This window comes from Podarcis gaigeae, assembly GCF_964106915.1.
Source record: "Podarcis gaigeae genome assembly, chromosome: 18".
NCBI lineage: Eukaryota > Metazoa > Chordata > Lepidosauria > Squamata > Lacertidae > Podarcis > Podarcis gaigeae.
The window spans coordinates 12,007,425-12,034,158 of NC_139696.1; the positions used below are offsets into that span (position 1 = coordinate 12,007,425).

Consider the following 26,734-nt stretch of genomic DNA (forward strand, 5'->3'; position numbering starts at 1 on the left):
GCGCTTCTCGGCGGGGCCGGCGAGGAGGATGGCGGCGGCGGCGGCGGCGCCGGGCTACGAGGCGCTGGTGCGGCGCGGCTACGCGAGCCTGGCCGGGGCGCTGCGGAGCTGCTCGGGCTGCGGCTGGGAGCTGGCCGGCCGGACGTGGGCCGAGAGCGCGCGGCTGGCCTGGAGCGAGGCGCTGCTCTGCCTGCTGGGCGCCGTCGGCTGGACCGTCGCCCGCCGAGCCGCCTCCCGACGCCTCTTTCGGGTTCGTGGCTCCCGAGGTGGCCTCGCAAGGGTTAAACTGGTCCTGGGCTTTGATTGGGGGGGGGGACCCGGCTTGGCCCCATCCTGGACTCGTCTTTGAACGTGGGGAGGGGGAGAACGTGGTTTTGCACCGCAGGGGTTAAAACCCACCCGTGACTTATAGCCTTGCTTTGAAGGGGTTAAACTGGCCTCATATTTTGGGCTGGGGGTGCCTTTCCAATGCATTCCAACAGTGAAATCGGTGCCGGCCTCCTTTCTCCTGTGTGGGTGGGGGAATTAACTTTGCATTGCAAATGTTACATTGGCTCTTGGCTGGGGGGGGGGGGGGCTGGTTTTGCATTGCAAGGGCTACACTGGTCCTTTCCTTGCATTTTTTGGCGTGGGGACGATATGGCTTTGTACCGCAAGGGTCAAATTGGCTATTGCACACTGTCTTATTTTGGTGAGGGGGGAAGAATCTGATTTTGCACTTCAGGGCTGTAAAACTGGTCATTTAAAGCCCCTCTTTTTGAGCAGCGGTGGGGAGTGAGATGGGTTTGCATTGCAGGGAGGGTTAATAACCATCACCTTTGAGGAAGAATCTGGTGCGTGTGGTGGGAGAAATGAAATCCACGGTGGAAATGGGTCAGTGCCTTGCCTCCAGAAAAAGGAGCATCTCGTTTGTGCATTGATGGAGTGCGTAAAATTGGTCAGATCACTGCATGGAGGGGAACTACGTTTGTACGTGTATGGGGGGGGGGGACAACCAAGAAATCTGTTTTGCTGTGGTGGAATAAAACGGTCTTTGCATTATATCCAGAGAGGCAAGTGAAATGTGCCATTGTGATTTGGGGTGTGTGTGTGTGCAATGAGGGGCAGGTGAAAGTGTCTGGTCCTTTGCATTGCCAAGGGCGGAGAGGAATCAGTCATTGTGTTGTATTCTTGGGGTGACTCCATTTGGAACAGGGTGGCCTTGAAAATTGCGCTCTCTCTCTCTCTGTCAAAACATGTCGTCACATCTTCCTGCCGGGTGCGAAATCTGCATCCTTGACATGGCATTTTTTGCAGCAAAACGTAGCGTTGTCTGTGAGGTGGCGCTGGAACGGGGCCTCAAGGTCTTGTGGCCTGAAGCCTGTTGTTGGATACCCATTGGGGGGCAGGGAGACAGGGATGAAAAATTTGCAGGGAACGAGGTCTTATTAGTTGTGGGTTGGCTAGCTTTTTAAAAAGCCCAGTTTTAGGAGTGTGTGTTCAGATTCGAAGATGGTATCTGATGTTAGATCCGTCCTCAGAGTAGACTGACCAAAGTGGATGGATGCGACTAATTCAGTGGGACTAGTGGGGGGGGGGCTCCGAAATATACACCTCATAAATATGTGCATCTCTTGGGGGGGACGACAACAAGTGGGGCATATAGGAATTTCTTCTTCTTCTTCCTCTTCTTCAAGCTTTTCATGTTAGAATAATAGAATCATAGAATTGTTGAGTTGGAAGGGACCCCAGGGGTCATCTAGTCCAACCCCCTGCAATGCAGGAATCTCAGCTAAAGCATCCCTGACAGATGGCCGTCCAACCTCTGCTTAAAAACCTCCCAGGAAGAAGAGTCCATCACCTCTCGTGGGAGTCTCTTCCACTGCTGAACGGCTCTTACAGTCATAAAGTTTTTCCTGTAACTTGAAGCCACTGGTTCGAGTCCTACCCTCCAGAGCAGGAGAAAACAAGCTTGCTCCATCTTCCATGTGACAGCCCTTGAGATATAGGAAAATGGCTCTTCCATCTCCTCTTTTCCAGGCTAAACATCCCCAGCTCCTTCAAGCGCTCCTCATCAGGCTTGGTTTCCAGACCCTTGATCATCTTGGCTGCCCTCCTCTGCACATATTCAGGCATCTCAATATCCTTCTTAAATTGTGGTGCCCAAAATTGGACACATTATTTTGACCAAGGCAGAATAGAATGGGACTATTCCTTCCCTTGACCTGGACGCTAGACGTATGTTGATGCAGCCTAGAATAGCATTAGCCTTTTTTGCTGCTGCATCACACTGTGGGCTCATGTTAAGCTGCTGGTCCACTAAGACTTCTGTTGAAATACTTCTTTTATCCAAAAGATATTTTATTAAATGTTCAAAAGTTTAACATATGCACTCCAATATGTAATAATTTTTTCTTTAGTTTTGTCAACTTCCCACCCCATTTCAGTTGTGTTTTTATTTCTCCCCCTCTGCTGTGCCCTATCTTCTATCTCTTATACTATAACAACAATAAAATAATTTCTAATTCCTTCCATTGCTCGTAGTTCAAATCCTGCTCATGAGTTCATCATACTATAGTATTTCTTTAGGTAATCCGAAAAGCCTTCGATTGCGTGTTGAAAGCTTTCAAAAGTACTGGATACATTGATAAGATACTCCCTAATGTCATTGTTGGTTTGGATTTTAGAAAGGAACATCGCTCAGTGGGTAGATCAGGAGACTCTTAATCTCAGGGTTGTAGGTTTGAGCCCCACATAGGGCAAAAGATTCCTGCATTGCAGGGGGTTGGACTAGATGACCCTCAGGGTCCCTTCCAAATCTATGATTCTACGATCCCTCATGCTGAGTCAGGCCATCTAGCTCAGTATCTGATTATTAGCTGCTCTCTGGGGTTGAGGAGATGATGGGGATTGAACCTGGAACCTTCTGCATGCAAAGCAGGTGTCCTAGTTCTGAGTTGCAGCCATTCCCTGTGAGTTACTGTCTTTAGATGCCAAGAGAGGTAAGGATCTAGTCCTCATGGTTCAGCATAAAGGGCCAGTTTAAACAGGAATGTAGAGAGCTTCCTTACACTTACCAGTTAACCGTTGTGAGAACAGGATACTGGACTAGATTCCCCCACCCCTGACCTGATCCAACGACTGCAGGACCCAGTCTTAGGTTCTTAAGAAGTTCAGAAGAGCCTCCTGGATCAGGCCAGCGACCCACCTGGTCCAGCATCCTGCCAATCAGACACCTGTGGGAATCCTGCAAGCAGAATGCGAGCTCCACAGCGCTCAGCCGTCCTGTGCTTTGCAGTAAAAATTCAGAAGGCATTATCATTCCCAACTGCAGAGGTTGAGCAGATCCTTCATGGGGAGCTGCCAGCAAAAGCCATTCCAGAATGCGGCTGCCAGACTGGTATCCTCACTTTTCACAGCTGTAGGTGGTGCATGCTCTGGTTATCTCCCGCTTGGACTACTGCAATGCGCTCTCCGTGGGGCTACCTTGGAAGGTGACTCAGAAACTGCAACTCAGAATGAGGCAGCTAGACTGGGACCATATAACTGGTCCTAAAGGATCTTCCCTGGCTCCCAGTATGTTTCCGAGCACAATTCAAAGTGTTGGTGCTGACCTTTAAAGGCCTAAACGGCCTCAGCCCAGTAGACCTGAAGGAGTGTCTCCACCCCCATTGTCCATCCACTGAGGCTCCAAGGGCCTTCTGGCGGTTCCCTCCCTGCGAGAAGTGAGGTTACAAGGAACCAGGCAGAGGGCCTTCTCGGTAGTGGCACCCGCCCTGTGGAACGCCCTCCCAGCAGATGTCAAGCAAATAAACAACTACTGGTATCTGATGTTTAGAAGACATCTGAAGGCAGGGAATCTTTTTTGTATGTTGGAAGCTGCTCAGAGTGGCTGGGGCAACCCAGTCAGATGGACGGGGTACAAATAATAAAATGATTATTGTTGTTATTCATGAATTAGCTCAATTACCTTTTAAAGCTATCCAAGCTGGTGGCCATTGGTGCCTCCAGTGGCAGTGAGTTCCATAGTTTAAACCATGCAAAGGACTTCCTTTTCTCTTCAGAACCTTCATTGGACGGCCATGAGTTCTGGCATTTTGAGAGAGGGAGAAAATGTTACAATGATCAGACAACGGAGGGTGACTCTTAATTCCAGTTGCTATGAAAGACAAAGGGTTCTTTTTAGTTCCTTATGATTCCTCAGTGGAGCCTCCATGGAGAGAGGCAGTCTAACTTAGAATGGGAAGAGGCTGCTGCTCTCACTGGTCTGCTGCTGTGAGGACAGGAGGCTGGACTTAGATGGGCCCCCTGGGTCTCATCCTGCACAGCTCTTCTGCTGTCTTTGGGAGTTGTAATTCAGCCACCTATGGAGCGAGCCAGATGTTGGGGAAGAGGAAAACTGCTGCTGGCTGGATTGGGGTTGGCTACTGCTGCGCCCTCTGGATGTTCCTGGACCCCAGCTCCTGGCAGCCCCCACCAGCCAGCATGCCCAGTGGTCAGGGATGGTGACAACAGGCCCTTCCCAGCAGAGACAGTGTGTAGTGGTTAGAGCAGGGTTTCCCAAACCTGGCTCTCCAGCTGTTTTTGGACTACAACTCCCATCATCCCTAACTAGCAGGACCTGTGGTCAGGGATGATGGGAATTGTAGCCCAAAAACAGCCAGAGACCCAAGTTTGGGAAACTCTGGGTTAGGGTGTCAGACCAGGACCTGGGAGACCAGGGTTCAACCTCACAATCAGCCGTGAAGCTCATTGGGTGCCTCTGCGGGGAGCAGTCCTTGCCTCTTGGCCTAGCCTGCATCCCAGGGGTATTGTGAGGATAAAATGGGGAGGGAGGAACCGTGTGCACCCCCCCCCCCCAGGATCCTTGGAGGAAGAAAGAGGGAAGCAACAACTGACAAGTTTGCAGTCAAGGGGAAACATTTTGAAACAACCCTTTGTTTGGGGCTGTGGAATGTTCTCCTGCATGTTTCAAGGATCGGGGTTGAAACATTTTGTTCTTCTTTTTATTGTTAAAAACAGCGGGAGGAAAAGGGTGGGGTGAGAAAAGGCTGGGTGCAAATGCTTAAAAAAAGAAGTTAGGAAGCCCCAAGGCAGTATGGGGTGAGGAGGAAGCATCTGGCAGCCATTGGCTAAGACTTCTGTGATGTCACAGAAAGCGTGGGATGAGCCCCTGGCTGCCATTGTGCCTGCAGAGGAGTGGAGGTTGTCTATGGGTTGCGGAAGAGTCTGGTGCAAGGGGAGGAGATGGAGGCAAGTTGGTGTGCGTGCGTGCGTGCGTGCGTGCATGCGGGAAACCAAAGTGTGCACAAGTTTTCACACTTATTGTGAAGCATATACAATAGTATTGTGTCACCTACACCTTTGGCTTTACAAAAGGACCTGCAAAGAGGTATAGGTGGGGATGTGGACTTGTAACTTTTAAGTTTATTCACCAAGCTGTGAATAGAAACTTGCCTGCTGGGGGCGGGGGGGGGGACTTTATTGCCTCACCATCTTTGAGGAAGTCAGGAAAACAGCATTACATGGGACAAATTTGCATTAGGTGAAATGATTTGGCCATTTTCTGAATGTCCATTTCTGCAAAGCACAGAGGTAGTTTTAAGTCTTGGCTTTCACCTGCCTGTGGTTGAGATGGGACATAATATTCAGTTTCTACCAGTGGTGATTTTAATCTCCATGGGTGGAATTCAACACTCAGCCTGCTCAGAGTAGACACAGTGAAATTAAGGAATATGCCTGTTAGGTCTGTTAATTTCAATAGCCCTACTCTGAGTAAAAGCCAGTTTTAATCCCACCCCTTGTTTCCAGATGTGCCCCTTTCTCACTTTTAAAAATGGAATCAAGTTTCTAGCTGTCATTGCAGGGCTGAATTTAAAGAACACCAGGTGAGGGCTTTGGGTTGATGAGTTTGCTCATCTCTGCTTGCCAAAATTCCCTCTTCTTAGCGGTTTTGCTACAATCAAGCAGTTAAGAAGAATAAAATAAATTGGGGAGGACTGCGGAATAGAGATGTCTAAACTGAGTAACAATCACAACCTTTAAAAACTCCCTTGATGCAACTACTAAAGATACAGCAGCTCTGGCTTCTGTTGCCTCCAGTTTCTAATCACCTTCCCCAAATCTCACTGTGCTTGAGGACTAGAAAGTTGCCTCCCATTTTTTAAAAAAACCTGCCTCCTAATTTTCCAATAAAAAATAGAGTTGTGATTCTTTGCTTTTCTATGCGGCCTGCGAAGAAAGAGAGGGAGAAACCTTCCATCTTCAAGGCTGCATCTGGGTTTTGTGCCGCCGGGCTCATCAGTTTTGGGGAAGGTCACCTCTGCATGGTACATGCAGTTGCGCTGAGATGACCACACAGCGCTTCCAGACACTGCAATTTGGCTTCAGCTTCTCCTCTCCTCCAGGGAGGCCGGATGGGAACATAGGAAAGTGAAATGGACTCTCTTCCCATCTCTCAGCAAACTGCTGCCTCTTTCTGAAAGCTGCTCTCTCTCTCACCCCACCCTCCCCGACTGCACATCCGCTTTAGTTCAGGATCAGATCAGACCGTGATAGTTTCAGCCTCTCTGCATAGGCTGCAGAGGAAACCACAATGGGAGAGAAATTGTCAGCACAAGTTGTGGCTTCTCGCAGCCATGACTGATCTCTGTCTCAGCAAATGGGTCTTTGATCTGCTATGGCTTCCCCTGGGAGGGATTGTGGATCAGAGGGGTTCAGAAGCTGAGGTTGTCTTAAGGCGGCCAGGCCAGGAATGTCCCCTTCCCTGAAAGTCTGGAGATTCACTGCCAGTCACAGTCAGTGTAGGTAATACTGAGTGAGATGGAGCAATGCCCTGACTCAGTCTAAGGCAACTTCCTATGCTTGAATTAGCTATTTGAAAGGTCCGTGAGGACTAGAACCTTAGCATGACTTTACAGGAAGGCCCATACTGTTGGCATCTGTCTGTCTCAAGAGACAACGGAGTGTGCCTCCAGGGGTGAAGCCAAACCTCTGTGTGAGCAGCACCAAAGCGATCTGCCCTGGGTGCAAGCCTGGGCCGTGTGTCTGGAGGTCCTGGGCCACCCTTTTCGGCTTCACAAAGGAAAGCAGAGCAAGATGATTGGCACCTGCGTGGCTGGAGGAGTTTCCGGAAGGACTGCCTTAGGGATTCCACTCCAGATTTGTGCAGGGAGGTGGAATCCTGAGCCTTTTCTTCTCCCAAGATAAACGTCAGTGGAGGGTGAGGACCACAGTTTTCCTTCTCCTAGGTGGGCTCCCTTCCCGGGCGGACGAGCTCCTGTGGGACTCTAGACAACAGAGGGATATCCTTCCCAACTGTGAGCAGGGGGGGGGGGAGTGAAGACAAGAGACAACAATGAACCATAACACTCTTCACTGCTCCTGCTCAGACTAGACTGCACAGAAAATGCATTTTGGTTCCTGAAATTCATTCTGATTGTGCAGATAACATAGATTCTACAGGATGGGGTATCAGTGGGTGAAATTATTCCAGATCCATGGATCTCCAGGCAAGCACCACCAGATGGTGGAGATGTCAGGTGCCATGCTGGAGCCCAAGCATCTTCACTTGGTCTCAAGTGGTTGAAACACTGGTTGAAAGAGACCACGAGGGTCGTCTAGTCCAACCCCCCCACAATGCAGGAATACTTTTGCCCAACACAGAACTCGAACCCGTGACCCCGAGATTAAGAGTCTCATGCTCTACCGATGCAGCTATCTTATGTTCTGGCAGTGATCTGATCTGTCGCAGGCAATGGAAAAAGAACCTGATCGGAGTGTCGTTGTGGCGGGCAAAGGTGTGATAAGGACCAGGGAGTGTAAAGTTAATCTGGGTTGCATTTTACACCGCAGTGTTGTGTGTTACCATCTGCCCTGCTTAGGCAGCCGGTCCTGTTAAAATGTCTTCTGCTCCAGCCAGGCAGCAGGAAATGCCTTCGTGCATTCATGTATCTCACTTGACTCTTCCAGGGTGACAGTCCTTGTCTGTGGAGCAGGAGGGTAGCAATCTTTAAAACAGCTCTGTTTAATTCAGCAAAGTACAAAGAAATTAGGTTTAAAAGTAATCAGGTTTCAATAGCTTGTGAGAATCAAGGGTCTGTGTGCTTTTCTTTTCCCTGACACCAAAAAAGACGTAAATGTGTGTATTCCTGCATCTGTGGGGGGGAAACCATTTTTAAAGCATAAAAGCAGCATTTGGCCAAGATTGTGGTGGATTTGCAGAAAGATGTGGTTAATTACCTAATCTAGATTTGCTTATCATGACTAACATACAGTAAGAAGGGAGATGGCTGTCTTGCAGCAGGTTATGTATTTTTAGCTTCCACCTTCTCCAGCTGCCTCTTAAACTGAATCAAAAATTTATTGTGTTATATATAGAATCATAGAACTGCAGGGTTGGAAGGGACCCTGGGGGTCATCTAGTCCAACTCCCTGCGATGCCGAAATAGGCAGCTGTCCCTTACGGGGATCAAATCTGTGACCTTGGCATTATCAGCTGTAACCAAACTGAGCTAGCCAGGCATCACTATATACTTCTATCATTGTTATATTAGTCACTGTGCGTGCGTGTGTGTACATGTATTCCTCATTATTTTAATGCATTGAACACTGAAAAATAAATCACACTTTCCCCCTATACATTTTAAAATTAAATCAGCGTCTTCAGGTAATCTTTGCTGCAACCCTGTGAGACGGACGAGTATGATTTATGCCCATACTGCAGATGGGGAAGACTGAGGCCCAAAGTGGGCTTGCTTCCAGATCTAGGGCTGCCTAGCAAGTTCACCTGCAGAGACAGCAACCCACCCCTTCCTATTTTATAGGGCTCCGTTGGTGTACCCAGGTGCTTTTTACGGATTTTCATAATCCTGGTCTTTGTCCCAAGGAAAAAACAGTCTAGAGAGTGAGGAGAACAGGGGAGTGAAATGCCGCTGTGTTGGAAGAGATCCCAAGGATCATCTAGTCCAACCCCCTGCAATTCAGGAAATTAAGGGGGAACAAGGTGTCATTTAAGGAGGCAAGGTCTATGGGAGTTTGTGTTGAGGTCGGGAGATGTTTAGGGGTGAAGTGAAATGAAGGGGGGTGTCAGGAAATCTGGGCAGGTGGGTTCATATGAAGCCTTTTATAAGAAAAAACCTTGGGTTGGGCTGGGGCTCCCCTGCCTCGCAGGGTTGTTGTGGAACTAAAACAGGAACATGTTGGGGGGTGTCATGCTTGAGCCCCTTGGGGAGGAAAGGTAAGATATAGAAATGCACTCACAGCTGCTACTGATTATAGAAGGGTGACGTTTCTAGACCTCAAGAGCTTAGGGGGCACCAGAACAGAAGCTCAAAGAGAGGGGAGGGAGACCTCTGAAAACTGAGGGTGGAGGGGAGAGAGAAAAACAGAATTTGTCACAGGCAGATGGCTGTTTCCTCAGAATTGTTTCATATATTCCCATCCTTAATTGCAAAAAATAACCTCCCAAGACTGGGCTTTCTCCTGCCCCCGGGGAGAGAGCTGCACTCTAGCCTCAGGCATCAATAATTTCTCCTCCTCCTGCTCCTCACTCTCATTTTTTAAAATAAGTATAGGGTAGGATACATGAATGACAGCAGTCTGGTCCCCTGGCTGCCAGCCAGCTGCTGTTGCCAGGGCAACCAGCACAGGAAGACCTCTGTTGCTAGGGGCAACCGGGGACCGCACTTGGAAGAGGATGCCTTGGATGGTGGTGTCTGTCTCTTGCGTAAGAAGGCAGGCTTTGCAGATGGAGCTCAGGCAGAGCACTTGCTCTGGGAGGGTTCACCACCACAGCCCCACGTACTGACACTGGACTGCCTTCTGGCTCACCTACATCCAAAATGAGCCAAAGCATGGGCTCTTTCTTTTTTTAAAGGGCCTGGCTGGACATCCAGCGTTTGGAGAGAAAGATAAAGGGGGGGGGGAGAGAATAACGTCAATTAATTTCTCTCTCGCACAATTTGATGGAAGAAGCCCTGCCTTCCCCCAAAGCAAAACTTGCTTAACCTTAGGGCAAAATGTGTTTAACTGGGTTGCATCCAGTGATAGTCCTACTCAGAGCAGGCCCATTGAAATTAAAGGGTGTGTCGGCAGCAAGAACATTGCTGGCACAAAAATGGAAGCAAGAAGAATTGCCGACGAAAGAAGAATAGCGGATGAAATTGATGGACTATGCAGAACTGGATAAATTAGCAGGAAGGATTCGAAACCTGCAGGACCAGAGATTCTTAGAAGACTGGAGTAAATATACAAACTATTTGAAAAGTAATGAAAGTAATGAAAAGATTACGCTAGTAGGACTGCAAGAAGTTCTGTAAGGAGGACTATTTGAAATATTGCAAGAAGGACTATGAGAACTATTCGTTAATGATAATTAAGAGTAATAGAGAAATTAAGAAATGCAGAATAAGTGATAAAGAACAGAAAATCATTAGAGGTGTTGACAGAAGTCTAAAATATTGTATAAAATAAGAAGTTATATTAGATAATTATCAGAAATGATATGTTAAAAAACTAATAAAAATGTATATATATATATAAATGAATTTAAAGGGTGTGTCAAACTTGGATCCAGTCATTTCAATGGGTTGTTCTCTAAGTGGAATTTCATAGAGTCATAGAATTGTAGAGTTGGAAGGGACCCCCCAGGGTCATCTAGTCCAACCCCCTGCAATGCACGAATCCCAGCTAAAGCATCCCTGACAGATGGACACCCAACCTCTGCTGGAAAACCTCCAAGGAAGAAGAGACCACCACCTTCTGAGGAGACCATAACCTGGCAGGAAGCCCCATTGATTCCTTTGGGCCTTTGCATCTGAGGAGCCTGGGCAAAACTTGCCACTTCTAAGTGGATTGGTGTCATGGAGAGTCTTGTGGCCTCTTGAAAGATTTACCAGATTCATGATGAGGAGTCCATCAAGATTGGGGCTTCGGCTAGATGTTTTTTTGGGATCCCTTCCAACTCTGCAATTCTATTATTCTTTCTGGAAGGCTCCAAAGTCTAGAGAAGGAAGCCAATCATTTACAACAAAATAGTATAATAAAAAGGGAGAGGGTTTTTTTGTTTATTATTACTAGTCAGACTTTTGTTTATGAAAAATTGCGGGAGGGGTGGGTTGTATTTGTGGATTGCTGATTTGAAGTCCATACCGCGATACTGGTTTCATAATTTTTGACCTGGCAATATATCATGAATCAAGATGTGTGTGTGTGTGAGTTATGCAAAAATCACAATGCAGGCTCCATGCTTATTTCAGACATCATGATATATTAATATATCGTGATGTTTAGCTGGTGATATGTTGTGATATTGAAAACCAGATATCACCCAGCTTTAGCCCTGACTTTTCTGGCCTTCGGCTTCATTGGGTGCCTGCGAGCGCATCTCCTGCTTCGTCTCCCCTTCCTGGGCATCTTTGCAGGGCAGGAACCCCGCCAGGCACTCGTGCCACACAAGGGAGCCGGAAAAGCAGAGGGAAATTTGAGGAGGTGGAAACTGGAAAGAAAAAAAAAAACCTGACCGTGAATCAGAGGCCACAACCTCAGCAGCTTTTGAGACGGGCTCCCTGCTTGGGAATGCTATATTAAGATCTCAGCTGCTGGGGTGATCAGGTCACAGCCGGAGCCACAACAAGCCCTGCTGTGGCAAAATCAGGGATCGGAGGAACAGCTTACATGCTCCCCCCCCCACCGCCCCAAAAATAAATCAAACTGACCTGTGGCTCTCCAAATGTTGCTGGACTACAATTTGCCCTGTCCATTGGTCATGCTGGCTGCGTTTGGACAGGATTTAGGTTCCAATGTCTCTGATCGTTCCCCTTATCTCTGGAGGGAATCTCTTATCTCTTTGAAAGAGAGGCCTTTCACCTTCCATAGCCTCCAACATTAATTTTCTCCAATGAAAATAGGGACGTCCTGGGGAAAAGCAGAACATTCTGGGATCAAATCAGAGACTGGGACGCCTTCTGTAAATTGCGGGTTCCCAGGGCCAGATTTAGGTTTGACCAGGCCCTAAGATACTGTTTTTTTGTGTTGAATAGATGCTATATGGTAATTTATGGACCTAATAGGTATCTAACCCGTGATATTTTAGGGAGCAGGCTGGCCCATGACTTACATCATAGGAGCCTACACAACACAAAACACTGTTGCTGTATGTAGGTTTTATTTGTTTTTTATCTTATACTGTATTGTGGAAATGTACACCCAGTTTTTTTCCTTTAATTTTTTTGGGGGACCCCCAAGATAGTGGGGCCCTAAGCTATACAGTAGCTTGTTTAGCTTATACATAAATCCGGCACTGTGGGTTCCCCATCATCTCTCTAGTGATATCTGGCATTTCTCTAGTGATATCTGCTAGCAACTAGAGGGACGCAGGTGGCGCTGTGGTCTAAACCACTGAGCCCCTTAAGGTTGGCAGTTCAAATCCGTGCAATGGGGTGAGCTCCCATTGCTCTGTCCCAGCTTCTGCCAACCTAGCAGTTTGAAAGCACACCAGTGCAAGTAGATAAATAGGTACCACTGTGACGGGAAGGTAAACAGCATTTCCGTGCATTCTGGTTTCCGTCACGGTGTCCCGTTGTGCCAGAAGCAGTTTAGTCCTGCTGGCCACATGCCCTGGAAAGCTGTGGGCGAACACCGCCTCCCTCTGGAGATGAGCGCCGCACCCCATAGTGGAATTTGACTGGACTTAACTGCCTGGGGTCCTTTACCTTTACCGATACCTGGAGCGATAAGAGTGCCTCATCCCTGATGCAAAGAAGAGGCATTCCTCCAACTCTTAGTTTCAGTAGGGAATGGGAAGGTTTTAAGCAGAGGTTGGGTGGCCATCTCTTGTGGATGCATTTGTTGAGACTCTTGCACTGCAGAAGGGTTGACTGCAGCCCTGTGCCTCCATGGACAGCTGTGAGTCCAAAATGACCTGCACACCTGACCCTTCAGGGGCACAGTTACCCCATTCAGGACCAGGGAGTCCCACCCCCCTGTCCCCTAGAAGCAGCACTTCTGTCTTGTCAGGATTCCACCTCACTCCATTAACAGCCCATCCTTTCTTCTCTCTGCCAGCCCTTTGCTGAGTGGTGCCAGCTGCCCCCCAAGGATGCTGCCAAGATGCCCGAGAGTGCCTGGAAGCTGGCCTTCTACACCCTCTCCTGGTTGTACGGCGCCTACCTGCTCTTCTTCGCTGGATACCCCTTTTTCCACGACCCTCCTTCCGTCTTTTATGGTACGGTAAGCAGCGCAGGTCAAGTCAAGATTTGGGCAGGGGCTTCCCTCTTGCAAAACCTTTCCCCAGGGTAGCTCAGGCCCTGCGAACCTCTCTGTCCAACCCTTGAGACTCTTGCCAGGCCACCCCCTCACCTCACCCCCCCTGGGTGTTTTCGCCAGACTGGACATAGAATCATAGTATTGGAGAATTGGAAGGGGTCCTGAGGATCATCTAGTCCAACCCCCTGCAATGCAGAAATAGGCAGCTATCCTCTACGGAGATTCGGGTTGCCACCTTTGTCCTGGCAAAATACAAGGCAGGGCAGGGTGGTTGGGGGGGGCTGGGGATAGGATGGGACCCAAAAGTGAATTAAACTTAATTCATTTTTTTTTGCAGCAATGCCCCCTTGTGGTCACAGCCTGGAATGTCCATTCAGGACGCCCACTAGCTAGCACGCTTTGTTTTTTCTTTGTTGGTATGGCTGCAGGATTCTGGGGCATCTGGGGTTCCTGATGGGGTGAGAGTGGATCTGGGGTGTGTGGCAACTCTGTGCCTTGGATTGCTTTGGCTCCCAGCAGGCTGACCAAGGGACAGGCTCTCTTCTGCCTTGGTCAGACCCCACCTGGAGTCCTGTGTCCAGCTCTGGGCGCCACAATTGAAGAAGGATGTTGACAAGACGGAATATCTGCAGAGGAGGGCGAAGGAGATGTTCAGGGGTCTGGAAACCAAGCCTGATGAGGAATGGTTGAAGCAACTGGGTATGTTTAGCCTGGGGAAGAGGAGACTGAGGGGAGATAGAAGAGCCATCTTCCAATATCTGAAGGGCTGCCACATGGAAGAGGGAGCAAGCATCTCCTGCTCTGGAGGGTAGGACTTGAACCCAGGGCTTCAAGTTACAAGAAAGGAGATTCTGACAGCAAAAACAGGAAAAACTTTCTGACAGTAAGAGCTGTTCAACAGTGGAACAATCTCCCTCAGAAGACTGTGGCCTCTCCTTCCTTGGAGGTTTTTAAGCAGAGGTTGGGTGGCCATCTGTCAAGGATGCTTTAGCTGAGATTCCTGCATTCCAGGGGGGGGTGGACTGGATGACCCTTGGGGTCCCTCCCACCTCTGCAATTCTTTGATTGTATTATTCTTGCCCCCTGGCCCTGCTTGCAAGCTTCCCACAGCCCTTGGCTCAGCTGGTAGGGGGCTGTAGATGTGTGAGATCAAATTCTCCATGGCAGCTAGAATAATAATTGATTCCTGCACTGCGGGGGGGTTGGGGTTGGGCTAGATGACCCTTGGGTGTCCCTTCTATGATTCACTGACCTTGCTTTCTCCCTTCTCCTTTGCGGCTTCCCAGGCTGGAAGAGGGGCATGGAGGTCCCGCCAGACATTGCCATGGCCTACCTGATGCAAGGCAGCTTCTACGGCCACTCCATCTATGCCACGTTCTACATGGACGCTTGGCGCAGGGACTCGATCGTCATGCTCATCCACCACGTGGTGGCCCTCATGCTCATCACCTTCTCTTACATGTTCAGGTGCGTCTCCCTCCACACACGCCCCCTCCCTCCCTCCTTGTTTCCTGCCTGGCTACACCTCCGCTTGGGGGCAGAGCGCACTCTGTGCATGCACAAAGTCCTGGGTTCCCAACCGGACTAAGGTCCCTCTACTTCAGCATTGTCTGCACTGACTCCAGGGTTTCAGACTTGGGGGTCGCACCCAGCCCTACCTGGAGATGCTGTTGGAGATTGAACCTTGGGTCCTCTGGTCCTTCCCCGCAGGGTAAAGTAAGATTCTAGTCCTCAGTGTTTGAAATTAGCCAGGCTCCAAGCACATTTTGCACCTGGCACCTCACCCCTTGTGACCAAGTGAAGATGCCTGGGGGCCAGGATGGGGAGGTGCATGCCTGGAGAGCCTCGGATCTGGGCTCTTTTCACACACTAATACCCCATTCGGTATAATTCTATCCATTATATTTTATCTGCGCTATCAGAAAGAATCTCAGGAACCAAAATGGTTTCTTTGTGCAGCCTCAGCAGGAGCAGTCAGCATAAAGAAAAAGAGGTTGGAATGGGCTAATAGTTATGTGGAAAAGGGACTTTTCTTCTTTAAGTTCTCAAAGCTCTTATCTTAGCTCAAGGTTGTCCTTTGAACTAGGCGGATGTTTAACTGAGACTCATTTGCAGTCAGTCCATCATTTGGAAAATAAGACTTGCCCCACAATGTCCACTAGGCATTCCATTTTGGCGACTGTAACCTTGGTTTAAGGAGCCATTTGATCCCTGGCTTATACACCTGAGTTTCCCACACTGGTCCTCATCGCCTGAAATAGGAGCATAGGGTGCCGCATTGCACTAGTACAGACTACTTATAGGAATACAAAGCCCAGTAGAGGCTCTGTAGGGACTTGGGCAGAGAAGGGCCTTTCCCACCAGCTTGTTTTTTAAAAAATTATTGTTGGCACCTGTCCATCTCGAGAGACAACAGAGTGCACCTCTGGTGGTGAAGTGAAACTGCTGTGGCTGCAGAAAACCGTCTGAGGTGCTGTTCCAAAGTGATTGGGCAGCGTGTCTGGAGGTCCTGGTCTGCCCAGACAACAAGACCCCCCTCTTGGCCTCACTGACGGGGCGGCCTTTAAAGATTTTCAGAGACTTTGAGACTAAAGATTTCATTTTGAACTTGCTATGGTTTGACGGAATTCTATAAAGATTGTCTGGTCATTGTGTTGCCTCGACATTGTTGAGGTCCCGAGGGAAGAAGAGCAAGGCGCTTGGCACCAGCTTCTTCCATGTTCCAGATTCAAAAGTAGATTACTCACAAGAAAAAGGTGAGGTTCATTCTAGACACCACCGGCTACTTGGAGAGTCTCCAGGTGATTATTTGGAAATCACCTGGTGCCAGCTTCAGTGTTGACTGGAAATGTAATATTTCATTCGCAAAGCACTGTGGAGATTTTAGGAGGCCATGCACAAGTGACTGAGGATGCTGCCAGACCACATTATTTATGGCAGGACGTTCGGTGCCCTGGTTGCAGGGGTGGGACTAGATGACCCTTGGTTACCTTTCAACTCTACGACTCTATTATTCTTGTTTTGGGCGGCACTGTGGCTTTTGCAGATGTCTCGGGCAGAAATTCTACATGCAGTATATGCACTTAAACTCTACATGCCGCTAATTGAACCCAGGTGTGCGTCAAGGGTTGTGCTGTGGCTCACCTGTGCTTCTATCCTCTCCTCCTGGCAACGTTGCCTTCAGGTACCACAATGTGGGAATCCTCGTCCTCTTCCTTCACGACATCAGCGACGTTCAGCTGGAGTTCACAAAGCTCAACGTCTACTTCAAATATCGGGGCGGGGTCTACCATCGTCTGAATGATTTGATCTCGAACGCCGGTTGCGTCTCCTTCAGCGTAAGCTGGTGAGTTTGGCTGCCCTCAAACTCTGCACATGTGCAGCCCATTCTGAGGGAGGGCGGTTCTGCAAACTCCACCCCCCCTCAAAAAGAAAACCCAGCGGGAAGGCATATTACAAATTGTTGTTTGGTTGTGGCTAAAATAAATCACTGTGGTGCTGCAATCCCAGTATTTTGCTGTTCAGATAGACTGCTCTTGTGCGAAAAGTTTTCCAAATTTGTAAATCGCTTTGAGGTTATTATTATCTTTTACAATCAAACCATATATAGATTTTATTAAGTGAACGAACAACAAGATTCTAGTCCTCCTAGACCAGGTCCCTTGTCCCCGCAGGTTCTGGTTCCGCTTGTACTGGTTCCCTCTCAAAGTGCTCTACGCCACCTGCCACACCAGCCTCCAGACTGTCCCGGACATCCCCTTCTACTTCTTTTTCAATGCTTTGCTCTTCGTCCTGACTCTGATGAACATCTACTGGTTTCTGGTGAGTAGCGAGCCTCACCGTCGCCTTGTCCTGCAGGAATGCAGGAGTTGGGAACCTCCAGCTGACAGGCCTCACGAGACTCACTTCTGTAGGAAAGGATTTAGATACTAGGAGAGGATATATTGTTTAGTTATTACCTTTCCTTGCTGTTATGTACTGAGTCGAATAGGATCCAAACTGCAGCAGTCTGATTGGTCCTAGAACAATAGGATCCAAAAGGCAGCAGTCTGATTGGTCCTAGAACAATGCAGCAGTATGATTGGTTGGCAGGAACCACCCAATCATGCTCCAGATTGAAGTGAATCCACAACCTGATTGGTTTACAGTACAATTCCGGAATTAGCCAATCATGTGCAGCCCATTGTGTAAATAATGTATATAAGGCAGATACTTTGAGGGGACTTTCATTCATTCCTCCTCACCACTATGAGCTGAATAAAGAGCATGAAATCACTTTGCGACTCTGAGTATATTTCACTTGCTCACGTGAGTGAAGTCAGCAGAGGACTGTCCTTGCAGGATAAACTTGGAAGCTAAGGCAATGTTGATTTAACCGTCTAGAAACAATAGTCCAGGATGCTTTGTTCGTCTTCCCAATCCTTCAACAAATGAAGATTGGCTTTTGAAAATGATGGAGTACATGCAACTGGTAAAATTAACAGCAAAGCAAAGATTAGAGATCAAAATGATGAAAAATGCCTTGTGAGATGACCAGGACTTGAAATATGAGTGACAGCACAAATTATTAAGATAAATACGTAAAATTGTGTGTATTGAATAGTATAGGGAAAATATGCAGCATTTAAGGGTAAATATGAAAACCATGGAAATGGAAGTCAACAGATAAAGTTATTTATGGATTATATTAAAATATGTAAAGATTTCTTTTATGTGAAAAATTAATAAATAAGATTTTTTATTTAAAAAATCCAGGATGCTTTAAGGCAGACTGGATTTTGCCTGGTATTGCTGTTTTCCTCCCCCTTAGAAAGAACAGCCACACACATTGCTTTGTGAAAAAGTAAACGTTGGCTTTACTTACATAGTAAATGTGGGGTGCTCTCCCCAGAGGTTCGCCTGGAGCCATCATTACATGTCTTTAGGCGCCAGGCAAAAACATTCCTCTTTACCCAGGCCAAGGCTATTCAATAATCTATTGCCTGTGAAAGTGTGGGGGAAGAGGACTGGCTATTTTATTATGTTTTTATCATGGGAGTGCAGGCCAGCTTAGGCCCACGTCACCCTGGCTGGGATGAACCAGGTTCTCAGGAAAGTGGGGGGTTGGGTAATGTAGTCCAAAGCATCGTGGGGAGCGGGGAATGGGGTTCTTAATTTCAGGGTCATGAGTTTGATCCCCATGTTGGGCAAAAGATTCCTGGATTGCAAGGGGATGGGCTAGATGACCCTTGGAGTTCCCTTCCAACTCTACATTTCTTTGATTGTCCCCTCTCCCTTCCTCTTTGCAGTACATCATCCTCTTCGTAGTGAAGGTCTTGCTGGGGCAAGTTCGGGAAGTGAACGACGTCCGGGAATATGATGTTGACGCAGCCTGCAAGAAGAGAGACCGGGAGTTTCACACCCCCAGCTGCTGGAAGGAAGGGTTAGTGTGCCAGGGACGGAGGGAGGGAGGAAGAAAATAAAATTCGCACCAACATTCACTTCGCCTGGCTTCCCTGCTTCCGTCAGTGGACAGCCACGCTCTTCTGGAAACCCTGCGAGTGTGGAGTGCAAAAGCACCCACCCTCTCCAAGATATTTAGCTGCCCCCCCCGGCAACACCCCCCCCCCAGTATTCAGGGATAGTTTGTTCCTGGATGTGGAGTTCTTTTGATACAACTATCCTCCACAAGAATTGTCTTATTGGATGAAACCCTTCGCCGTGGGCATCATTCTGTTAGTTTGAAGCCCAGAAGCGGAGCATGTAAACCACTCTGAGGTAGACTGTGTCTGAACGTGGATGTTCTATTCAGCTCTTTGGCACTGAAAGGAGTGGGGTGTTTTTTCCAGGAGGAGGCAGGGCCAGGCCAGGGGAGCGTGGCAACCCACAATTAAGGGTTTGACAAATGCATATTTTTTATCTGAATTTTAGTTTCAGCTATTCCCAGTTGGGTTTTTGGAGTGTAAGCTTCGCAAAGTGGTTTGTAATTTTAGCACACTGAGTAAATTGCAGCCACAGGATTATAAAGCTCATTGTTGTCACATAAATTTAAAACACACAAAAGCTGTACTAAAGCCTCTGGAAGGTTGCTATATGGAAGCATAGGTGTGTGTCCTTACATTAGTCTTACTCAGAGTAGTCCTATTGAAATGAATGGGCAGAAAAGGGCCCTTTCCCTCAAGGGGGTGGATTGGCTCCCCTATGAGGCAAGGTTGCAGTGTTTAGGGCTTTTTCGATTCGAGAAAAAGTGAATAAGAAGTAGCTTGATATTAAAAAATGATGCATGGCATAGAGAAAGACCTTTTTCCCTAAAGCTACAGCTTGGGAGTATCTAATGAAGCTGAAGGCTGGGAGATTCAGCACCTAGTTAAACTATGGAACTCCTTGCCACAGGAGGCAGTATGACCACCAACCTGGCTGGCTTCAAAAGAGGATTGGATGAACTCACAGAGGAATGGCCACTAGCCAATAGGGTGATGCTCAGAGGGAGAAATCTTTCTGCATCCCAGATGCTATTGTGGGAAAGGGCTCTGGGGTTCCAATCCTGCTTGCCCGTTTCCCACAACAGGCGTCTGGCTGGCTGCTGGAGCAGAGGGGCCCCCTTGGGCCTGATCCGGCAGGCTAGTCTTTTTTTTTTTTTTTTTTTTTTTTTTAAATAATATTTATTAAAGTTTTCCAATTAATTACAAATTAATAAAACATCCAATTTCAAATCTTTTTCCAATTACATCCTTTCAGGACTTCCCCTTCCCTCCCCCCCTTGTATTCCAAATCTCTCAAATAAACAGATAATCTCAACAAGTTCTTCTCCTCACTTCAAACTTGTTATCCTTAACCCAAAATTTTTTTTTTTTTTTTATAAAAAAAATTATTTTCCATTCCCCTAAAATCGGCTTAGTCCCTCCACGAGTTCCCCACTTTAGAATACCATGTAAATGTATATAGCCTAAATAAAACATAGTTTACGCCCTTTGGGTTCCACATTTCCCACCCCCCCTTTTCCCGGTTGCGTTCCCAATATTCCTCAATGTCCGATATTTCCACGTCTCTCTAAGTCATAGTCCTTTGCCAGTCCTCTTTAGTTTCGCATGTCCAATCATGAAAGGATTCTGTCTCAAAGAAAGGCCCATTTTTTCCATCCAGATTTTTATATCCAGGAGTGAAAAACTCCAAATTATAATCCTTAAGCTTGTCAAATCTGGATGTCCCAAATGTCCCCACTTTCGACTTAGTCCAATTCTTGTTGTTTTGTTGTTCTTATTGACCACACTCCTCTTTCTATTTCTTTCTGTCCCTGTTTTCCTGCACAAATGTCCTAATTCCAAAAGTTAGTTCCTTTGCAGAGGCTTGTTGCTCAGAAACAAAACATTACGTCAAGTTCCTTTCATTCCACAACGGATGATTCCATTGTCTTCTTCGATATACTGGCCTCTGTAGTCATAATAATGTTCCATTTCTGCAGTTTCCCAGGAGATAAAAAATTCTGTTCAAATTTCCAACTAAAACCACTTGTGATATCCCTCGGCTCCTCTAGGTGGATTGCAAAAACTGAGTTCTCTTCCAGATCACATCCATTAGCCCTAGTAACTTTGTAATCCTTATTTAAAGCAATTTGTGTCCAATTTATAACAAATATAACCTGCAAAGTCCTTGTGACATAGTCTCTATCTTGTTTTTCTGCTTTGACAGCTCTTTGACAGCTGTCAAAACTTGCCTTTCTCCTCTCCAAACACCGTCATCGATCGCTCCCGGGGTTCCAGGGGGGGGGGTGTTTTTAAGTCCAAATTCTACTTTCCTCCTCCAGCTCAATCTCATATTCTTCACTCGTGAGGTTCCAAACTTGCCAAAATGATGTTATTCCGATCTTAGTTATCAAATCCTTTGTTTTGACCCTTCTACAATGGAGGGGGTGGCTGACTTCCTTTTTTGCGCCTCCCCCGCTCGCTCCGAAATTTTTAAAATTTTGTCCCTCTTTTTAGTCCAGATTCCAATTACTTACGGGTTGTTCTTTTAGGTCCAAATTTTCAAAGGAAAAAGCCAGCGCTCTCCGCCGGATGGCATGCGGCTTCGCACGGCAGGGATGGCAGAGGACTCAAAACACCACGCTTCTCCCCGGCACCCGATCCTTAGCCTTTAAAAAGGCTCCTTCACGAGTCGGGAGGGCGCTAACGGTGCCAGCCGAGTCTCCATGTCCACGGCCCCCGTGGCCGTGGTTTTTAAGGGTCCCCGCATCGCCGGTGCGGTAGGACCCAGCCCCTGCCGTGCAGGCTCCCTCCGGAGCTCGGAGGGAGTCCGCCATTCGGCGATGGCGCCGACCCGGAAGTCCCGGCAGGCTAGTCTTCCCTTCTTTTGACAGGGCTGACTTAGGCCCATTAATTCCAGGGGGTTCAGCTCTGTGTCAACGATTCTCTTGCTCTCTCTTCCACAGGAAACATTTAAAGAACGGACTCGTGAAAGACAAGCGGTTGTAGACGGCACCCGCTGGATCTCTGCTGGCAAGGACCCCCAGCTTGTTTGGCAACCCAGAGAAGAGCCCGCCCCCCACCCCTCCATCTTGATACCTAGAGCTGTGGGGTGGGGAGGGGGAAAGAGTCTGCAGGAAACTCACTGGCGGTTGCATTGTATTTTAAAAAACCTCTTGCATTTGGCCAGAGTTGGCGCTGGCGGTGAGGACGCCCACGGAGTGGATTGAAAAGGGGCCTTTTTCACAAACCTGGGGTGGATGCGGCATGCCCAGCGGAGAGACCCACCAAGGGAGCGGCAAAAGTCCTCCCTCCGCCAACGCCCCCTTGTAAAGACCAGCTATGCCCTGCGCAGCCTTCTTTGGGGTGGCCCCCGAGAGGATGCAACAGCTTTCCCCACCCTCCTCGTTCTCCAGAGCCCTGACTGGTTAAGCGAAGCGAGTGGCCGATCAGATTGAGGGGGCGGGGAATCACACATGTGAATGGATTGACAGGACGGGTGGTGGTGTTCACCTGGGGACGGCTATCCCACAATGCTCTGCGGCACTTTATTCCTCGCCTTGCAAGCACGCACACCCCGCCTTTTTAAAATATATATTTTACTAGGTATCGTTAGAAGAAGGGGGAAAGGGTGTTTGGACCTGTCTCAGGGTGTGTGTGCTTTTTTCCTGTTGTGTGCAAAGGAAGTATCCAAAACTACTGTAATTTTCCAAATTAGTTTCTGAAAACAGACTTTTAAAACATTCTGTTTGTAAGGGCAGAGGACGGGTGGGGGGAGATGATGGTGAAATTGGCGGCCTGTTTTTATATCTAAAATGTTTGTGATGAAAAAACAGGGCGCCAGGAATGCGGGGAGACAGAGGGGCTGCGTGGAGCCTCTGCCTTCAGAGTCTGTCTGTCTGCAAGGACTGTACTACAGCGCCCCACCAGGAAAAAGGAGTCTCTGTGAGCTAGGTGCTGCACCCAATGAGCAGAGGCAGCTGGGCAGCTTCTTTTCCTGCCAGGGCATCTGGGTGCCATTCAGACAGCCCAAAACTATTGGCGTCTGTCTTTCTATCCAGATGGATGGAGGTGACTCCCGTTTTGCATTCTCTCCTGCGAGGGAATACCTTGAAGCAGCACCAGCATGGACCTCCAATGAAGTTTGGGTATATAGAATGCAGTCTCTGGTGGCAGATTTATTATCTTTACCCTATCCAGCCTCCCAGGATCTCACAGCACCACAAGGGTTGCAGGTGAGCAGAGGTTTGAACGTGCTTCTGCCAGTCCCAGGGCCCTAATACAGCGCCAATTGATGTTTGTGGCTCAGTTGGGCGCCCCAGAGCTGGCTTTGGGGCAGCGGCCATCCATGCCACACTATTAACCCCTCCCCAACCCTTAACCCAAGGGAAAAGCAGAGGAAGGTGGTCAGAATCCTTTGGGGGCAGAAAGCCCGAGTGGCAAGTGCAGGGCTGGCAGGGGACGGAATCAGAGAGCTGGGACCACAAAGGGCCATCTAGTCCAACCCCCTGCAATGCAGGAACCTGAGATTGAGAGTCTTCTGCTCTGCCAACAGCTGCCCCAGAGTCGGAAAGAGTTTCGCATCTCCATGAGATCTCCCAGGAAAGGGTTGAGCTTAGAGCAGCTGCCTCACATGTGGAGGGCCCCCGGTTCAGCATCTCCATGAAAGGACACCCCGGGTCTGGAAGCCTGGAGAGCTGCTGCCAACTTGTGTAGGCATTACTGAACTCCGCTGACCCATTGATGCAACAGAGGGCAGCTTATTGGCTTCCTATTTCAGCCAGCTCTATATTCCATGAGGACCAGAATGACCTTAAACTGAATGACCACAGCTCAGCGGTAGATCGTTTGCTTTGCATTCAGTAGGGCCGGGGGTTCAGTCCCCAGAGTTGCCAGTTTGGGTTGGGAGAGACCCCCCAGGCCTGAAACCTGGGAGAGCTGCACACAGTCTTGATCTCGTTTTATCCAATGGTCTGAGGCTGTCTAGGGCAGCTCCTGGTGCTCCTCATATTCTGCTCATCCTGAGTTAGCAACAGTAGATGTGGACGCAAACAATTGCTTGCTAAGGTGGAAGAAGACGCAGGAGGGAGAGGAATTTGTAATGCAGATGGGGACCTTTGTAACCGAAAGCACCCCTGGATCCAGAAGTTGCATTTTCAGGGTGTTCACACACTACATCCCAGAAGTGTACAATCTTTGAACTTCTGTCTGTGGACATGTGGACATTTATCCACATGTATTGTTCAACAGAAATGCGGTCTGGTCGATTTAAACAAACCAACCAGCGTACACCCTTCCAACACAAGTCGGGACGCTGGAGTCTGTGTGAACGAGCCCTTCTTTTGATAATTAAATCATCTGGGAAGCCATTGCATCCATTTGCCCTCTCAGCCCCCTTCTGCTTGGTGCTGCAGGATGAGGCCATAGTCACAGCAGCCTGCATATGTGTGCCTGGTTTAAAAAATCTGCCTCTCCCTTTCCCCTCCATGGAAGAATTGAAAGCACCAAGAACTGTAGAATTCCCCACTGCGGGGGGGGGGGGGGGAGGGAGAGTTAGATTCCCTGACTTGCATAAATGATGAGAATTTGAACAAGTTCTCTGATTTTTTGCGCTCACCTGGCAGTGTTTCCCAAACTTGGGTCTCCGGCTGTTTTGGGACTACAATTCCCATCATCCCTGACCACTGGTCCTGCTAGCTTGGGATGATGGGAGTTGTAGTCCCAAAAAGAGCCAGAGGCCCAAGTTTGGGAAACCCTGGTTTGGAGGTTCGTTCCTAGGGAAGAAGTGTGAAGGGTCGAACCCCTCCCTATCACTGGGAATCATATTTGGTCACAGCTTCTGTTTCTGAGGATTCGGGCATACCACTGCATCCATGAGGGCTAGCACCTTGTTTTCTCTAGTGAAAGCCGATGTTCTCTGCAAGCCGGATGCCGCAAACAATATGCTGCACTCAAACACACCTGGTGTTCCTGCGCTGTAATTTGTTTTGCACACTGCTTAGAGATTTTAAACATTAAGCAAAAGTTTAGGAATACCTTAAATAAATTGTGTCCCGTAGTCGGACTGTGCTGGTGACACAGCTTGTTCCTTGACCAAATCTGTCCAAGGCCAAGAGAGAGAGGATCCCTTGCCACTTGAGTGTTGCGCATGCCTGTCCACAGCAGCCTGTTGACTTCTGGTGAGTCTTCCCTTGGAAGGAAAATAAGACGGGGATGGATTTGTGAACCTCTAAATGTGGTTCCTAAGGGCCCATTGAGCTCAACACCCTGTGTTCATGTGGCTGCCCAGGTGCAACAGGGATGGGGAACTGGCGACTCTCCAGATGTTGGGACGAAAGAAGGTGGCACTCTGCCAGATATTTCCCTTAAAAAACCCCAAAGCCTATATTTAAAAAATAAATAAATGTTCAGGAACCACACCAGATTCTTCATCTGCAATGGTTATTCTGGAAGAGTGTAACTAGCTTAAAAGATGTGAGGATGTGTTGTCAAGTTAAATTTGCCCCCATCTCCAGTGAGTGGGCAGAAATCTCCCCTTCTAAGGCTGCAATCCTAAAGGCCGGTTCAACACATTGCAGCTGACTTCCGAGTAAGTGGGGAAAGGTGATGTGAAACAGGGATCACCAGAGAACCCAACAAGGATTCAGATCCACTGGGCTTTCCGTAAAAGGGACTAGCATGCTTTGGGATCTGAGATGCTTCCGGGCAAAACAAGGTTGCAGCCAACTGAATCATTCTCAGAGTAGACCCATTGAAATGAATGGATGTGACTAATGGGCCCCATTAACTTCAATGGGTTGCTCCTGGCAGTAGTCCTATTCAGAGTAGACTCATTGAAGTTAGTGGTCCTAGTGTTAGTGGTTGTGTTCGTTAGCTTCAATGCTGGATAGTGGATGCAGCCCATTGATGTTAATGGGCCCAAATTAGTCATGCCTATTCCCTTCTATGTGTCTATTCTTGAGTAAGTTATGAGGCAAGCTTTTTTTGGGGGGGGGGGTCAAATCCCATCCAGGTGGATTATGTCTTCACGCACACAAGGTTCCTGTTTGGTGCAAGGAGAGTCTTATGACAAAGCTCATTCCAGACTTCTAGGCCTGGTCCGGATCCATTCCTTGCACCCATGTTCACACTTCCTCCCTTGCTCTTTTATGACATGTGGCTTTGCTTCAGAAAGGTGTTTGTCTGTGAGAGAGGGATCTGAGGCACTGTGTTTGTTTCTGTGTTAATTTAAATGCCAACTCTCTTGCGGTGGAATCCTCATTAAAAGAAGGAGAAATCGCATTTGTCATAAGAGCTGTTTATTACCATTCTAGCCGCTTAAAGTTGAGTGTAGAGTTCTGTATTCCTGAGTTGGGATTTCTGCTGCTGCTTGACATGTTTAAAAGGGGACAAGATGGGGGAGAGACACAGCTGTCAACCTTCCCTTTTTTTGGGGGGGGGGGGAATTCCCTTATTCCAGCGCCGCTTCCCGCTGCTATCCCGGATTGTTAGATATCCTGTAGACGGTCCCTGGGACAGGTGAGGCTGCTGAGCCCTTATTTTCAACTCTGAAAGTTGACAGCTATGGGGAGAGAGCTGCATCTTAACCGGAAAGGAGAACCAAGGTTGCAAGATAATAGGTTGATAAAAAATTGATTTGTCACTATTAATTTATTGCATTTATATTCCAGTTTTTTTGCTCAAGGTGACACACAGGGGTCTCTCCCCTCCCCACATTCCTTTAATCCCCACACATAGGACCAGGTCACCCAGTGAGCTTCATGGCGGAGTGGGAGGTTCCAACCCTGGTCTCTCCCAGGCCCCAGCCTGGCACCCTAACCACTACACCACACTGCCCCTCTCCACCTTTCAGTGGGTTCCCAGGATACCTTACAAAACACACTGAAACAAAAAACACCCAAAGCCCCCTCCATGACTACATTTGGGGGGAATCCCTCCAGTGGTTGGGCAGCCATCAGTCATGGGTGCTTTAGTTGAAATCCCTGCCTTGCAGGGGGTTGGACTAGATGACCCTCAGGTTCCTTCCAACTCTACACTTCTATGATCCT

General features: G+C 48.3%; 1 protein-coding gene across 1 annotated transcript; it reads left to right on the top strand.

Moving 5' to 3' along the window:
- CERS1 (ceramide synthase 1) lies at positions 1-25,967 on the top strand. Its single transcript, XM_083720662.1, has 7 exons — positions 1-250; positions 13,045-13,204; positions 14,532-14,712; positions 16,430-16,591; positions 16,920-17,067; positions 18,534-18,667; positions 21,653-25,967. Exons 1-7 carry the CDS (start codon positions 29-31, stop codon positions 21,693-21,695), a joined length of 1,050 nt encoding a protein of 349 aa, XP_083576788.1. The 5' UTR covers positions 1-28; the 3' UTR covers positions 21,696-25,967.
- The last annotated feature ends 767 nt before the right edge of the window (positions 25,968-26,734 follow it).